Here is a 17,729-nt window from a genome sequence, read left to right on the forward strand (position 1 = left end):
TTTTTTTTTTTTTTCAGATGGAGTCTCGCACTCGCTCTGTTACCCAGGCTGGAGTGCAGTGGTGAGATCTCAGCTCACTGCAAGCTCTGTCTCCCGGGTTCACGCCACTCTCCTGCCTCAGTCTCCTGAGTAGCTGGGACTACAGGTGCCCGCCACCACGCCCGGCTAATTTTTGTATTTTTAGTAGAGACGGGGTTTCACTGTGTTAGCCAGGATGGTCTCGATCTCCTGACCTCGTGATTAGACTGCTTCAGCCTCCCAAAGAGCTGGGATTACAGGCATGAGCCACCGTGCCCGGCCAGCAACAATGATTTCTAAGGCTTTATTTACTACAGCTACTTCTAGCCACAAAGGAAAGGAAGGTTAAGAGTACTGGGGCTTTGGATTAAGGAAAATCTGGATTTAAATACTAGCTCAGCCACTTCCTGTTACTCCAATTCTGTAAGCATCAGTTTCCTATTGTAATACTGAGAATACATTTATTATCTTAGGGCAGTTATGAAGATTACATAAAACAAAACCAACAACAATGCATGTAAAGCTTGTAGCATAATGTTCAAACTACAGGTATTATTTAATTTTAAAAAGTCAGACACTCAAGTATCACTTACTTGTGGTAATTCTCCTTTTCTCATCTCTCCAGTTTTATTTAACTGGTGAATTTTCACAGCTACGTATCTTTGCTCTGTTAGATCAAATGCCTATAAAGAAAGAGAATAAATTATATACTGGGCAAATGTTAAGAAGAATTACAGGCAACCGATGTGAAGCTTTAACATATAACATAATCAAAGTCCAAAATACATTATTAAATATATCACACACTTGTATCAGTGTTGCAACCATCTTCTTGAAACTTGTGATTAGATAATTTAGAAGTCTCCAGACACACTGGCACCAAGGGGTTTACAACATAAAACCAGGCCAACACCACAAACAGAAAGATAGCCCCTGCCTTCAGAATCATTTCCCAACCATGCTCTTTCTGGACACCATCTATTCCCCTTCTGGGACCCGTCTCTCTTAGGTTGCTCTTGTCCTTCAGTTGACACTGGGACTTTACAAGCTTCAAACATCCTGCCACTTTTGAAATCCTAGGGACACACACTGTCTGCCTCCTGGAGAAAATAACCCCTCACAATATACTTCTTTGGCATTATTATTTACAAAATAACCCTGTAATTTGGCATATTGTTTATTAAAATAAAAACAGAAACAAGAACAAAAAACAGCCCTGCCTTTAGTCCCATCTCTATCTGCTGGGCAAATGAAAAGTGGTTTTGTTGTTGTTGTTTTTGAGACGGAGTCTTGCTCTGTCGCCCAGGTTGGAGTGCAATGGTGCAATCTCGGCTCACGGCAACCTGTCTCTCGCGTTCAGGTGATTCTCCTGCCTCAGCCTCCTGAGTAGCTGGGATTACAGGCACGCACCATCAAGCCCGGCTAATTTTTGTATTTTTAGTAGAGACGGGGTTTCACCATGTTGGTCAGGGTAGTCTCCTGACCTCAGGTGATCTGCCGGCCTCGGCCTCCCAAAGTGCTGGGATTACAGGCGTGAGCCACTGCGCCCGGATGAAAAGCAGTTTTTAATTCCAACAACGGATGAAGTTAGTGACACCAAGTCACTTCTCCAGCACTGTCCAGAGGTAGGAACCGGCTTTCCCCAAAGGCCACCACTGCCGGCAAGTCCTGCATCAGCTAGGTAGTGCTTGCTATAGCACAGTGAAAAGGGTAACATGAATTTTTGAGGAAGCTGGGTGTAAATCATTATTTGATAAAGTCATCTTTCAATTGAATTGAAGACTTCCCTCCAAACAAACGAATTTATTCGCATGGCTCCTTTAGAATAGTTTTTCTTAGTTTGTAAAGTTCAGATTAAAAGCTTACTATTTCAGTTTCAACACTGTTATCACCCATCTGCTAATTTCCACAAATATACAAATACATGAAGGCAACAAGTGCAGAAAACAGTCCATAAATAGGGTGATCACTACTTTACAGATCTTTCTAAACCTAAGTTTCTCTAGGTAAGCACTGCATGTAGAGAGAGCTGCTTATAGAGAAACTTCCATCATTTATACCAAATTAAAACCAGTATGTTTCAAGTATAAAAACCACTCACTTCAGACATCTTATTTCACAAAAACTGCAATATTTTTAATTTTTTTTTTTTTTTTTTGAGACGGGTCTCGCTCTGTCGCCCAGGCTGGAGTCGCAGTGGCCGGATCTCAGCTCCACGCAGAGCTCCACTCTGGGTTTACGCCATTTCTCCTGCCTGTCAGCTCCCGAGATAGCTGGGACTACAGGCGCCCGCCACCCGCCCAGCTAGTCTTTTTGTATTTTTTTTAGTAGAGACGGGGTTTCACCGTTCGTTAGCCAGGATGGTCCGACCTCCTGGACCTCATGATGGCCGCCCGTCTCGGCCCCCTCCCAAAGTGCCTGGGATTACAGGCTATGAGCCACCGCGCCCGGCAATATTTTTTAATTTTTTCTTTACCTTAGGACAGGTCCTCAATGTGTTCTTGCCAGGCTGGGCTTTTGAACTCCTGGCCTCCAAGTAAATTCATTCCCTACCTTGGCCTCTCAAAGTATTGTGTATTCAGTTATCATTTCCCATCCATTCCTTTCTGGATACCATCTCATTACCACTTGGACCCCATCACCCTTAGGTGTGTCTCTTGCCCTCAGTTGACACTTTTACAAACTTCAAACATCCTGCCATTTTTGAAATCACTTAGGGACACCACTGCCTGTAACCTCCTGGAGAAAATAACCTGTTACTGGGATTACAGCAGTAGAAAGTGTGGCTGTTAGAGCCAAAAATGGAACACTTTTGAATTTACTTTTCTTATAGAATCTTCGTCCATCCACAATCAATGAATACGCATCATGGTTTCACAGCAGGAACACCATTCAAAAATTTTAAAAAACCAGTAAATAGCCACCACACTTTATAAGCAGTACGCAATGTATTTCAAGCATAATTTTCTCTAACACTCACACCGTACTTCTAAATCAAGACACTGGTGACCGTAGCCCACTGGACTTAAGAAAGGATTTTGGAGAGTGGGAACAGCGAAAGAAAAACTAAATGACACCATTCCACTGTAAGAAAGATTTTAGATCTCAGAAATAAAACTGTGTGGGGCTGAGCTGTGGTGGCTTCACACCTGTAATCCCAGCCTTTGGGGACGGCGAGGGCGGGGCAGATCACGAGGTCAGGAACTTTCGAGGACCATCCTAGCCAAACATTAGTAAAACCCATCTTACTAAAAAAATAACAAAAGATTATCCAACGGATGTGGTGCGTGTGCCAATGTAATCCAGCTACTCGGGCGAGGCTGAAGCAGGAGAATCACTTGAACCTGGGAGGCAGAGGAGTTGCAGCAGTGAGCCCAAGTCATGCCATTGCACTGCAGGCCTGGATGATAGAGTGAGACTCCGTCCGAGAAAAGAAATAAATATGTTTAAGAAATACATTAGGATAAAATACGATGATGTGAAATTACTAAAAGTAACCGGGAGGCGACAAGACCAATTTTGAAATTTTAAAAATTACATACACTTTCTAGGTATATATCCAAAAGAGTTGAAAGACAGGAGTCCTCAATAAGAGACTATTTTGGAACACCCACCAATTCAAAAACCAGGAACTACAGGCTGAGCGTGGTGGCTCCTGCCTAAGTAATCCAGCACTTTGGGAGGCAGGAGGGGAGCGGATCACTAAAGATCAGGAGTTCGAGATGCCTGGCCAACACAGTGAAATCCCATCCTCTACCTAAAATACCCAAAAAATTAGGTGGCAGGTGGTGCACACCTTCGTAATCCTAGCTACATGGGGCAGGCTGAGCAGGAAGAATCACTTTGATACCCGGGAGACGGAGGGTTGCAGTGGAGCCGAGATTGCGAACCACTGTACTCAGCTGGCGACAGAGCAGGACTGTCTTAAAACAAACAAACAAAACAAAAACAAAAAACAAAACACGGCACTACATGACAATCAGGCAAGAGATGGAAGCAAAACCCAAGTGTCCCATCGACAAGGAGGAGGATAACAAAATGTCGGTACTATACAAATAAACATATTAAGTGACCTAAAAGGAAGGCTAATCCTGTTACATGTATAGCATAGACGACTTGAGGACATTCGATGCTAGGAAAATAACTGATTATGAAGAATAGTAAACATGTATTCCGACTTCTGTAAGAAATCTTATTTCCTTTCCCCCATCCTCCTCATCCTTGGAAAGGTTTTACATTCTGTTACTCGTGAATTTGAACTATGTTTAATTCTTACAGACAGTGAATCATGTTACTTCTCTTTCATAATAGCTTATTTTTTACTAGCATAATGTCCTCAAGGTCCGTTTATGCTAAGCATGTAACGGATTCGCCTTCTTTTTTAAGGTCATAATCATTTTATGTATGTGTAATCCCCATCACTCTTGGGGGAGGCTGAGAATGGGCGGATCACAAGGTACAGGAGATCGGACCATCCTGGCTTAACACGGTGAAACCCCGTTCTCTACTTAAAAATACAAAAAACCTAGACCGGGCGACGGTGGTCAGGGCGCCTGTAGTCCCAGCTCTCGGTGAGGCGATGGCAGGAGAATGGCTGGTGAACACGGAGGCGGAGCTTGCAGTGAGCTGGAGGATCCGGCCACTGTACTCCAGCCCGGGCGGAACATGAGCAAGACTCTGTCTCAAAAAAAAAAAAAAAAAAAAAAAAAAAAAAAAAAAAAAAACAAAAAAAAAAACGGTTAATGGTAACTTTTTATATGTCTTTTTACGATAAAAAAATTACAAGAAAATAAACTAAGAATTGACTTAAGAATGACATAAATAGAAAATGAAGAAAGCAGAAAGAATGAATTGAAAACTAACTAAATAGCAGATTTGATCAACAAAAAAGTTGATCTTAGGAAAAAATTAATAACAACACTGATTAATCTCTAGCCTATCAATCAAGAAACACAAAAATAAAAAATTTTCAAGAACAGAGAAGTAACTAGGGTGTGGAATATCTATCTATCTATCTTTTTTTTTTTTGAGATGAGTCTCGCTGTCACCCAGGCTGGAATGCAGTGGTCGGATCTAGGCTCACTGTAAGCTCTGCCTCCAGGGTTCATGCCATTCTTCTGCCTCAGCCTCCCGAGCAGCTGGGACTACAGGCGCCCGCCACCACACCCGGCTATTTTTTTGTATTTTTAGTAGAGACAGGGTTTCACCATGTTAGCCAGGATGGTCTTGATCTCCTGACCTCGTGATCCGCCTGTCTCGGCCTCCCAAACTGCTGGGATTACAGGCGTGAGCCATCGCGCCCAGCCAGTGGAAAATATTTTTTAAAACTCTAGGCCAAGCATGGTGGCGGTAATCCCAGCACTTTGGAAGACTGAGGGGTGACGATCACTTCAGGCTAGGAGTTTGAGACCAGCTTAGACAGCACAGTGAAACCCTGTCTCTATTAAAAAAGAAAAAATATATAAACAAAATAGATTTCCTAGAAAAATTAAATTACCAAAACTGACTTAAGAGAGAGACAATCTGAATATATCAATAGTTGTAGAAGAAACTGAAAAGACAGCCAAATGTTTTCCACTAACTCAACATCTCCCAGGTGATTTTCTTTTCTTTCTTTGTAGAGGCATGGTCTATGCTGCCCAGGCTGGTTTCAAACTCCTGGGCTCAAGTGATCCTCCCGCCTCGGCTCCCAGAGTGCTGGGATTATAGACATGAGCTGCAGAGGGCCTGCCCGAGAAGTTTTTGAGTCAACTCTAACAAACTTTCAACGAGCCAACAATTCCCAAGTGATGAAAAGGGTTCCAGAGCATGGAAAAAAGAGACTTCACAACTCTTATCTAATGAGCTAGGATAATTATGACATCAAATTTTGACAAAGCTGCTTGCATACAAAAGGTGACTATGGGCCAATCATACTTATAAGCACAGATTAAAAAATACAAATAAGATACTAGAAGCCAGGTGCAGTGGCTCATGCCTGTAACCCCAGCACTTTGGGAGGCTGAGACGGGAGGACACTTGAGCTCTGGAGTGGGAGGTTGCAGTGAGCCGAGACTGCACTGCTGCACTCTACCCTGGGTGTCAGAGTGAGACAATGTCTCCAAAAAAAAAAAAAAAAAAAGGCACTAGAATATCAAAACCAGTACGGTAGTGCACTAATCGTAATATAGTTCTGGAGATGAACAGTGATGTAGTGATGTCAGTTGCACACATTGTGAAAGTACTTAATACCACTGAAACATATACTTAATAAAATCACAGTGGGGTGCAGTGGCTCACACCTGTAATCTCAGCACCCTGGGATGCCAAGGCAGGAGGACTGCTTAAGCCCCTAAGTTGAGACCTGCCTGGGCAATGTAGCAAGACCCTATCTCTACCAAAAATTTAAAAATTAGTGCACTGGGCCTGTAGTCCCAGCTACTTAAGAGGTTGAGGCAGGAGGTTTGCTTGTGCCCAGCAGTCTGAGGCTGCAATGAACTATGATCGTGTTACCTCACTCCAGCCTGGGCAACAGAGCAAGACCCTGTCTCTAAAATAAATAAATAAAACCGCAATTTAAAAAAAAATGAGAAAGAAAACGGCAGAACTAGTTTTACCATTTTTATTTGCAATGAAAACTATTTTACTAAAAAGATTTCCCATATATAAATTCATACGGGCATAACATAAATCCTAACAGTTAAAGCTGTACATCTGAAAGGTACAGCTGTGCAACAAAGACTACTTAATAAACAATTCTATACTTTACAGACAGGTGCCAGAAACATGTAGAAAAATTAAATCCACATGTTATGGATCTGTAGCTATATTTAAAACATACTGAATCCCTCACGTAGTAAAAATCAACCTGGAGGCTCAGCAGCCTGTACTTCACTCACTGGTCCAACTGAAGCACTCTAAGCCAGAACACTCTTTCAGACTTCCAGTGCTAGTAAATGACATTAGAACACTTCTAAAACAAAAAGCAAGTTTTCCAATTTAAAAAAAATCTATTCTTATTGGAAATAGGTTTGACACATCTATTCCGTACAAGAAATAAAGATAGCACACACTCTTTTCTAACAAATATGAGGCAGAAAGTACAGGACCAGAATAAAAATCATCGTAATTCCACCACCCAGTATACTTCCTTCTTGCTTTTAAATTTATAATTATTTATTTTCAAACTTGAAAATGACAATACTGTATTCTGCTTGGTCACTTAGGTTTAAAAGCTGTTTTCCCAAAGATACAGGTTTTTAAAGTTTTTGAATTTCAACCAATGGATACCAACCTATAATTATCAGTATTTTTAATGTTCTCCAAGTTGGTAAGAGCCGATAATTTAACCCTTAGTCTTTGTATCCAGTTCCTTATACTTACCTTGTAAACTTCACTGAAACCTCCTCTACCCAAAAGATGTAACAACAAATATCTGTCATTTAGCGTTGGATGATCTTTAAATCTGAGGAAACAGGGAACATGGAACACTCTGAGATCATGGACTACAGTCTTCCACGCTTGCCAAATTCCCAGAATATCTAACACATTATACATACAATTATAGCTGCTGTTGGTAGTTTGACAATCAACATCAACATGGCAAATACTGAGTATAAAGTTACACAGTTCAAAGAGGCAGTGCAATTACAATGAACAGCACTAGCTGCAGAGCCACAGGACTTGGGTGCTGGTCTCAGTGTAGCTACACTAGACCTTTTTTGCTCCTCCTGCTTTTTTCTGCCCTGCTATACAATGAGGGAGGGTAGATTAGAGTAGACCAGAGATTTTTAAATTGTGCTATTTGGCTCCTCCAAACTATTCAAGGGCCACATGTTCTCACCATTTCAAAAATACATACAGTAAAATTCCAAGACACTTGCTATTTCCTTAAAGACAGATTTGATTATAAAGTGAGTCACATGTTCTATGTGCATTCATTATTCTCTCTTTAAGACAGATATAACTGTGTTCCCCATATTAGATTCTACCTTGGGTAGTTTCTTAGTAATATGATAAAGAAATGACAAGTTCTGGCAAAAACAAATTTAAAAATATTTGTACCTAGTTCCTGATCTTAAACAATCTCACTATTAATTCTGAAATTACTTTACATGGATTAATCCTAAGAAAGTAGCATGCCTATTTGGAGAGACATTACTGCATGGTGGTTTGGATGAAAAAGATTCAAGTTTAACTATTTGGTCACATTATTTATGAGTCCCTGGTCAAGTTAATTTACTTTCTCTAAGCTTGTTTTCTGATTGATATATTAAAGATGACTGGGTTATCCTGCAGATTAAATGAGAGCACTAAGGGCACTTAGGACCAGGCCTGATACACAGAGAGTTCTCAGAAAGTGGTACCTGCTGTTGTCTGCCACTTTAACAGAAAGAAAAGTCCAAAGCTCGTATAAGCCAAACAAAAATACACAAGCTGTGGCTTTATGAAAAAATGTTTCAGGGTCCAAAAAAATTTGGGGAAAAAACAGATTACTTATAAAAGCCCCTTTCTACTTTCAACCTACTTTGCCCAGTTTCAATTCATCTACAATTAATGTACTGAACTTAAGAGTCTTACTTAAAATGTCAACACCTGAATGGCCCTTAAAGGTCATTCAGAAACTGAGTGTCATCTCAACCCAATACTCTTCCCACAACACCACACAGTGACCCATCTTCCCCTTCTTAAGGCTCTGTAGGGAAATCTGAATATGCCACGTATCTCAACCACTTACAATTACGAAGCCATATTGTTTTAGTAATCTCTATTCATGTAAAAATGCTCTATGTATACACATATGTACTTAATATATAAATTTAATACAATTGTATATTTAAACCAAGGCAAATCATAATTTTGTTTACAAAATTGTATTAGATGCTACAAAAGAGCTAAATACACTATGGAATCATTTATGTAACTCACATTAAGCAAACACATTATTCTAGACCATTCAATTCATACCATAAAATGCTTAGCAATCTCCAACCCAATGTACCCCCAAGTAGCTTACTGTGAATTATCTTCATTATGTATCCTTTTTAGTTCCCTGATATGTAGATTTCTAACCCTTTCTAGCCTCTCCAGCTCTGCCTGGATCTCTGCTTCCTCCTAAAGCAAAAGGAAAGAAATAGCACAGGGATCTTATTTCAAAACAATAGCAGACATTTATCTTATGAAAGGCTAAAGGAAGGTGCTTTGCATTGGAAGATTTCTTTTTAAGTGATAAGAATTTTAATCATAAAAATTAGCCCATAGAAAATAATAAAATTCAAACCATACAGAGGAGTTCAGTGAGAAAAGTAAAAGTTCTCTACCCTCTTCCTCCCTCCTCTCCTTGCCCACTCCTGAGATGTAACCACTATTAAGTTTCTTACACAAGTTTCCAGGAATGTTTTGTGCATATATACACAGACATGGAAACATTTTTTACAAAAATCAGGTTATCTATCTGGTTCTCGTCTTTAAGTGTGGATTACACTTGGTGCCTTAAGTTCTACTTATTTTTATGTTTTATTTTTTGAGACGGAGTTTCACTGTTGTTGCCCAGGCTGGAGTGCAGTGGCGCAATCGTGGCTCACTGCAACCTCTGCCTCCCAGGTGCAAGCGATTCTCCTGCCTCAGCCTCCCGAGTAGCTGGGACTACAGGCACACGCCACCACACCCAGCTAATTTTTTGTATTTTTAGTAGAGATGGCGTTTCACTATGCTGGGCAGGCTGGTCTCGAACTCCTCACCTCAGGTGATCCACCCACCTCAGCCTCCCAAAGTGCTGGGATTACAAGCGTGAGCCACCATGCCCAGCAAGTTCTACTTATTTAATAAGCTCTGAGAACCCAGTGGGAAAACAGCATGAAAACTAATATGTGAAATAAAAAACAAAAGCACACATACCAAAAGCAGTTCAGTAAATCCTTACTGACCATTATCACCCGTAAACAGCATCGACCAATGTATGGGCTTCTGAATTTTAAGAGCTGAGCAATCTACATCTAAGATATCTCAGCGAACATCATCAACAACAACTTCTATATTATGTGCCTTTGTGTTTGAATAAGGTTTGGCGTAAGACTTTCTCTTTTGAGCTAGTTTAGGCAAGGAATAAGAGCTGCTATGTGATTTAAAATATGACAGTATAAAATATGATTTAAAATCTTCACATCAATTTCAAAACCATCTGCTCTTATTATATATTTAAATTTTACTCCAAAGATAACCACTTGGGAAACCTTATGATGTGTACAGAATTATCTGCTGATAGATCACTGGGGAAAAACAAACACTCTTATTGGGTTGTTGGAATCGACTTGAAAATGGAAAGATAGGCCAGGCATGGTGGCTTACACCTGTAATCTGTAATCCCAGCACTTTGGGAGGCCGAGGCAGGCAGATTACTTGAGGTCAGGAGTTCGAGACCAGCCTAGCCAACATGGTGAGACCTCGTCTCTACTGAAAATACAAAAATGAGCTGGGTGTGGTGGAACATGCCTGTAATCCCAGCTACTTGGGAGGCTGAGGCATGAGAATCGCTTGAGCCCGGGAGGTGGAGGTTGCAGTGAGCCAAGATCGTGCCACTGCACTCCAGCCTGGGAGACAGAGTAAGACTCCATTGCAAAAAAAAAAAAAGAAAGAAAGAAAATGGAAAAATATGAGTTCTACCATTAGGCTACAAGACATGACATGAAAGTAGTTACTTAAGCTTTCTGCTGCTATGTGCAGCTACTATGACCAGATAGCTTCAACCCCAAATGTAAACTAGGTATCGCACTTCTCCAGGGAGATTTTCTCATTATACTTACCTTTTTAAGATGACCTAATCTGAGTTTGAAGATTTCTTCTTGTTCATGGTATTCTGCTAATGTTAACCTGAAAAACAGTGGTAAGTTTCAGTAAACTACTAGAAATCATAGTTTGCTTATTTAAAGAGAAATGCTCAAATATACTATAAGACATATTCAGTTTCAGTCTCAGTTAAAATGACTGAAAGACAGGTTATCTTGTAGTCCTCTGACAAGGGAAAACTTCTGTGATTTACCAGATATGATGTGAGGGAAGAGCTTCAAAGCCAAAAGTCTAATTTGCAAAACATAAAAAAAAAAATAAGTGAGCCATATTTTATATTATTTTGAAATGAGTTTTGTCCCATATATTACTCAGATGAAAATTCATTCAGAGAGAACCAAAAATTGTCTATAAATCTTTTAGAGGGCAAAACAATAAGCCAATGGATTTGATTATTCTTGTTAACACTTAAATCTTGATAGTGTAATAACAAAGAGAAAGATATAGCAGCAAATTAGAGTCTAGGATGTGGAGTCTGAGGACTAGGGTTTAAGGCACTACTAAGCTGCTGGCGATGTGACCTTGGGCAAGCAACTTTAACCTCTTAACTCAGTTTCCTGAAATGCAGTAAGTGATAATACCTATCTAAGAAAGCGTTGCGGCTTACATGACAATGTATACAGAATATTGAAAATGCTATTTAAATCAACTCTCAAAGGGCTGACTTGATGGGTATTCACGTATTTCATGTTCCACCTACTCCAACAGCATCCTTATATCTCAAGAATGAACAAGTGGCCAGGTTGGGTGGCTCACTGTAATCCCAGTACTCTGGGAGGCTGAGGGGGAAGGACTTGGAGCCAGGAGTTTGAGACCAGCCGGGGTAACAAAGCAACACTCCATCTCTGTGAAAAAAAGAAGAAAGAAGCTGGGCATGGTGACACATGCCTGTAGTCCCAGCTACTCAGGAGGCTGAGATGGAAGGATTGCTTGAGTCCAGGAGGTTGAGGTTATAGCGTGCTATAATCATGTCACTGCACTCCACCCCAAGAAACAGAGCAAGGCTCTGTCTCTTAAAAAAAGAAAAAAGAAAGAAAGGAAATAAAAAAAGATGAACAAATGAGAATTACTTTTTTCTTCCATCTCTACCTTTTTCGCATTCTAGAAGCATATACAGATATTTAACATTTTTAGATACCACTGTTTAGATATATTCTAAATAGCAGAAGAAAGAGGAAATATCTATCCTATCAACCAGAACAGAGCCTTTGAGGTCTAACTCAAGAAAAAATAGAAAGAAGAAGAAACTCACCTACTAGGGCTATCTCTTTACAGATGCGGAAATACCTGTATCTATTACTCCACTCCACACCAGCAAAAAACAGATAAAATAAAAAATGATGGCTAAGAATTCTCTGTCTGAAACAGGTTCAGGGGCAAGAAAGGATAATATGACTCACTCCAAGACTCCAGAGGCCTACTTCTGGCTTCCGGTCAAAGTAAAAGCCAATTCACAGATACTCTAATTAAAAACTGGACTGAAAGCCTTCTGGATTGGATTTTATACAGGACTCCAGATGGCAACTGCTTACACATTACTAGCCTAGATAGAATTCTAATTATTGTTCTGTGGCAAAGAAACAACCTATGTCTTCTTTAGCACTCCTAAGCGAATGGTTTTGTGCATTAGCATTAAATAATTTTCAAATAATACTAGAGGGAAAGTCCTTTCACAAAATAAACACAGGAGTCATGAAAGAAAACATTGGTCAGATTAATTAGCCTGGACAATCTTTCAAATCTGAGCCCCTACTTGGACTTGCTGAAAGGAAAATACTTTATATTTAAAGACTCTATACTCTTCCCCTCTTCTCATTCTGCTTATTGCACTTGACTAGTCTTTAAAATCAAAGGGAAAATGTTTTATAACATTTGGGCTGGGTTCAGTAGCTCGCACTTGTAATCCCAGCACTTTGGGAGGCCGAGGAGGGTGGATCATTTGAGGTCGGGAGTTCGAGACCAGCCTGGCCAACATGGAGAAACTCCATCTCTACTAAAAATACAAAAATTAGCTGGGCATGGTGACGCACGCCTGTAGTCCCAGCTACTCAGGAGGCTGAGGCAGGAGAATCATTTGAACCCGGAAGACGGAGGTTGCAGTGAGCCGAGATAGCACCACTGCACTCTGGCCTGGGCGACAGAGTGAGACTTCGTCTCAAAAAAAAAAAAACTATTTGGAGTTATACGAATGAAGATGTTTTCCAAGTTCATTATGCACATTTTTATCGCTATACTTAATGTAATTATTAGTTTATTCGTCTGTTCATCTCACCTAAGTAAACTGTGGGCTCCTAAGGCTGGGGCTGTATCCTTTAGCTCTGTATTCCCAGAAGAGGGACTAGCATAAAATAAGCATTTACCAAAGACTTACTAAACGAGTATCAAGGAAAAGACTTCCCAAAACATCAGATAGGTATGGGGTGAGGATTGGTGTTAAGCCATGTTTCTCAGTAGAATGAAAGAAGATGCATTTCTAGGATGCCACAGACTTTTAACAATAATGTAATATAAGTATTATTATACCTGAAGTGGATTATGTGTTGTTTTTGTGAACTAATATGAAAACATAAAGCAAATGACATACTAGTCGATAAGTTATATGATATATATTTTCTTTCCAGCTATCTCTGGATATGAAACTTACTTTCAGTTAAAGAGAAAGGAAGAAATGAATGGAGAAGGCAGACATTTGTGCTTAGAATTTCCTACTCCTCCTATACAGGGTACCTATGTAAATATTGTTGAGTGACAAAGAAAAAGATGACTATACTGCAGTTTAAGATATTGGTGTCGGCCGGGCGCGGTGGCTCAAGCCTGTAATCCCAGCACTTCGGGAGGCCGAGATGGGCGGATCACGAGGTCAGGAGATCGAGACCATCCTGGCTAACACGGTGAAACTCCGTCTCTACTAAAAAATACAAAAATAGCAGGGCGAGGTGGCATGCGCCTGTAGTCCCAGCTACTCGGGAGGCTGAGGCAGGAGAATAGCATGAACCCAGGAGACGGAGCTTGCAGTGAGCTGAGATCCGGCCACTGCACTCCAGCCTGGGTGACAGAGCGAGACTTCGTCTCAAAAAAAAAAAAAGATATTGGTGTTTTGCTTATATTCCCAGAACAGGAAACAATTCTGATGAGATCAAGTTGTGACTTATTGGGACAATATCCTTTTCTAACATAACAGCTTTTCGGGGCGCTTATCCTAAGTTTGCAACTATTAACGAAGTGCTCTTTTGACCAGTAAAGAGCATTCTTCTGTTTGAAATAGCAGCCAGGTAACTCCCATAAGACGATACTAGTGTACCACAACCTGGAGACACATGTAAGCAATAATATCATTTCAATCCAATGATGTCTTATTTGTTAACCAGGAGTGGCCAAAAGTCATGATGTTAAGTGACATTACTTTTCCCTCTCATTCAAAATGCCCTAAATAAAGAGCAGCTTTAAGAAAATCAACTAATTTTATATGGCATTTATATGAGCTGAGGGAATCCATTAATGTAACTGAAAAGAAGGTTTAAACCTGAGTGAACTCCAGAATTTACAACTATTGCCGGTGGCAATCAATAGGACATTTGTATTTGGGGGTATGGTGTGGTATCTCAGCGTTCACGTCAATAAAGAACATACGTTTCATTTTCAGCTCCATTGGTCTTGCTTTTCCGCTGTTTCTGCTCATTGGTTGCAGGAGGGGCCTGACCCATGGCAGGAGGTTTCCGCTTTGCTAACATTTTCCGTTGTCTTTCTATCTCTTCCCTCTGTGAATTTATCCTTTCCTGTTGCCTAGAAATATAAAAGATGTTGCACAAAGAAAGTCAAAAGTTTTACCACAGCTATGGAACACACACAATTTGTCACTTGTGTATCCAATTTCAGAAAAAATAAGCCCCTTTAAGTCAAGAAGAGATCTGATTTTAACTTCAGATTGGAAGGGCCAAATAATTGGTGGTAGATGTTTTCTGGGAATGAGTCTGTGCTTTAAGACACTAGTTATTACTATTTTCAGAGTGGGCAGGAAGGAACGTATCAAATTTCTATTGTGACCTTATTTTCTGACTCAAAAGGAACAATTTTCTGATTCCTTTTTAAAAGCTAAGAAAACAATTCTCTGATCTGAACCCATTAAAAGTAAAAATTGTATTTTAAAAGTTGTAAAATGTTCCAAGTTCTTTTTTTTCTTTGGATGAAAGCTTCTCAGTTTTATGTAAAAAAAATACCAAGTTTGTAGGATGCTAAAGAAAGTAAACAAGATTTTCTTTTAAGATCTATCCTTTATTCTAGTCTAAGGGAGCCATTACTACTCTACACATCAACCCCGCCCACTGATACAGTGACACCTAAATTAAGTTTTTAAAAGACAAATACATTCAGAGAAAGCACAATAAAGTCTTCAACTAGTAAGAACTCCTTAGGGAATAGGGAACAAAATGAATTAGCATAAAACATAGTTTACAACTGCAGTTAATCTAACACCATTACCATTAGAGTATTTCCTAATAAGATGTCAAATTTTCTGTGATTAACTAGTTTACAAATTAGGGACCAATAAAACTCCATTAAAAAAAAAAAAACTTTCTCTCATGTATCCTACCACCTAACAGATATTAAGGTTTATAGACTTGGTATATAAAAATAAACAAAATTGGAGATTAACCATTTAACAGGGTAGTCTTTAAGTCACCCATCATAATTGACAGTCAAATGATAGCTCCCTTCTCCTTCTCCCTCTACTGTGCTTTTCCTCTCATTCTCTTTTGTGGAACCAACCTTCATTTTTGTGGAATAATAATTTTTTTTTTTTTTTTTTTTTTTTTTTTTTTTTTTTTGAGACAGAGTCTCACTCTGTTGCCCAGGCTGGAGTTCAGTGGTACAATCTTGGCTCACTGCAAGCTCCACCTCCCAGGTTCAAGTGATTCTTGTGCCTCAGCCTCCCTAATAGCTGGGATTACAGGTGTGCACCACCATGCCCAGCTAATTTTTGTATTGTTTTAGTAGAGACGGGGTTTCATCATGTTGACTAGGTTGGTCTCAAACTCCTGACTTCAAGTGATCCACCCACCTCGGCCTCCCAAAGTGCTGGGATTACAAGTGTGAGCCACCACGCCTGGCAGAATCTAATTTTTTAAAACCTACTCTCAAATGGAAGTTGCTCTACCCTCTTCCCTGAACACTGTTGTCAGATCTTTTCCAGATGTAGTACAGTATCTTTCGGGGAAGAACGACAAGCAGAAAACCAAGATTACTCTAGGGTAGATACCCACAATACAGCTTATTTGCACATATCTAGAAGGGCAATGCTGTATGCAAGATTAACCTAATCAGAGTATTACAAAGAAACAACCAGTCACTTGAAAATACTATGCCCTTGGCTTCAGGATGAGCCAGGTCACTGATCAGACATCAATTGAACAACAAAATGAAAATTATAATTCAAGAGTTTTCTGTTTGCCTGAAAATTCTTTTTGATTATCATTAGCTAGACCTCCTCATCTCTACTTGCAGAACATATATACGGTTGGCTCTCCATATCCGTGGATTCAACCAACTGCAGGTTGAAAATACAGAGGAAAAAAAAAAGGATGGCTGCACCTATACTGAATATGTACAAACTTTTTCCCTTGTTATTATTCCATAAACAATATGACAATTATTTACACAGCATTTACATTTATTAGGTATTATAGGTAATCCAGAGGTAATTTAAAGTATATGGGAGGATATGCATAGGTTATATGCAAATACTACACATTTTATATCAGGGACTTGAGCATCCATGGATTTCGGTATCTGAGGGAGGTCCCGTAACCAATTCCCCACAAGGGACAACTGTATATATCATTCATGGCTTGAAAGAAATCTGGGTTGAGACACAGAATCCTTAAGTAAAATCACAGTATTTCTTCTGGAGAAAACATTTACCTTAACTGAGCATGAATTTCCCAATTAAAAAACTGGCAAACATCTTTAGCTCATTTCTACACTTTTCAGGGGCCATGAATGTAAGGCACTCTGAACTCCCTACAGATAAACATACAATATACAGTAGCTTAGTGGAGTGCCACAACATTTTGTCTTTGAAGATTAACAGTATTTTGCAAAATTGAGATTTTAGCAATCACCCTTATCAAACATAAAATAAAAACAATCTTCTATTATTTTCAAGGACAATTCATATGTTTAATCTCTTCAGATTCACCAAGAAGGGATCCCCACAGCCATCATATATATAAACCATAACAGAAGGGACACAGATTCCAAAACATCTTTAGGGAAATCCTAAACTGCACATTCTGAGAACAAGAGTTTGAACATGAAAGTTGATGCAACAAAGATCAATGTTACGTATTTTAAGGATTCTCATATAAATTCTTGATGTTCTTGAAACTGTTTAGCTATTTACATCGAAGAAGAAAAGAATAAAGAGAGACTATCAATGGTACTTCATTTAGATTTATTTTGGGAGTACAAAGTCTGGATTATGTCAAACTAACTTCTCATAGAACAGGAATCGTGCCTTAGCAATCCGTATATCCCCCAGCATGTATAACAGTGCCTTTCACAGAGTTGATCTTTATTTCTTGTATAGCATCAATTTTAGAGATTGCTCGCCCTTCATCACCCATAGCAAGAGGCTATTTCTTCCATATTTTACAGAAGTACTGAGGACCCAATAAATCCATCTCACTCAAATCTAAATAACTCTATTTACAAAGCCATTGCCTGCAAAAGAAAAACAAGATAATCAATCTTCTGCACCATTATGGGTTGTGTCCCCCAAAAGATATATTAGTCGTTAGTACCTCAGGATATGACCTTATTTGGAAACAGGGTGAATAAAGATATTACTAGTGAAGATGAGGTCATACTGGACACGATAGGACCTTAAT

At 39.5% G+C, this 17,729-nt stretch overlaps 1 protein-coding gene across 1 annotated transcript in view; it reads right to left on the reverse strand.

Annotated features, from left to right (window-relative positions):
• Nucleotides 1–17,729, reverse strand: part of TLK2 (tousled like kinase 2) — a 137,262-nt gene that overhangs the window by 22,837 nt on the left and 96,696 nt on the right. The window contains 7 exon segments of the mRNA XM_017882926.1: nt 612–630; nt 633–647; nt 650–701; nt 7,381–7,462; nt 9,014–9,111; nt 10,800–10,866; nt 14,473–14,625. Coding sequence (XP_017738415.1) covers nt 612–630; nt 633–647; nt 650–701; nt 7,381–7,462; nt 9,014–9,111; nt 10,800–10,866; nt 14,473–14,625 — 486 coding nt within the window.

The sequence above is a fragment of the Rhinopithecus bieti genome, unplaced genomic scaffold (genome assembly GCF_001698545.2).
Source record: "Rhinopithecus bieti isolate Rb0 unplaced genomic scaffold, ASM169854v2 scaffold_12928, whole genome shotgun sequence".
In the NCBI taxonomy this organism is placed as follows: Eukaryota; Metazoa; Chordata; class Mammalia; order Primates; family Cercopithecidae; genus Rhinopithecus; species Rhinopithecus bieti.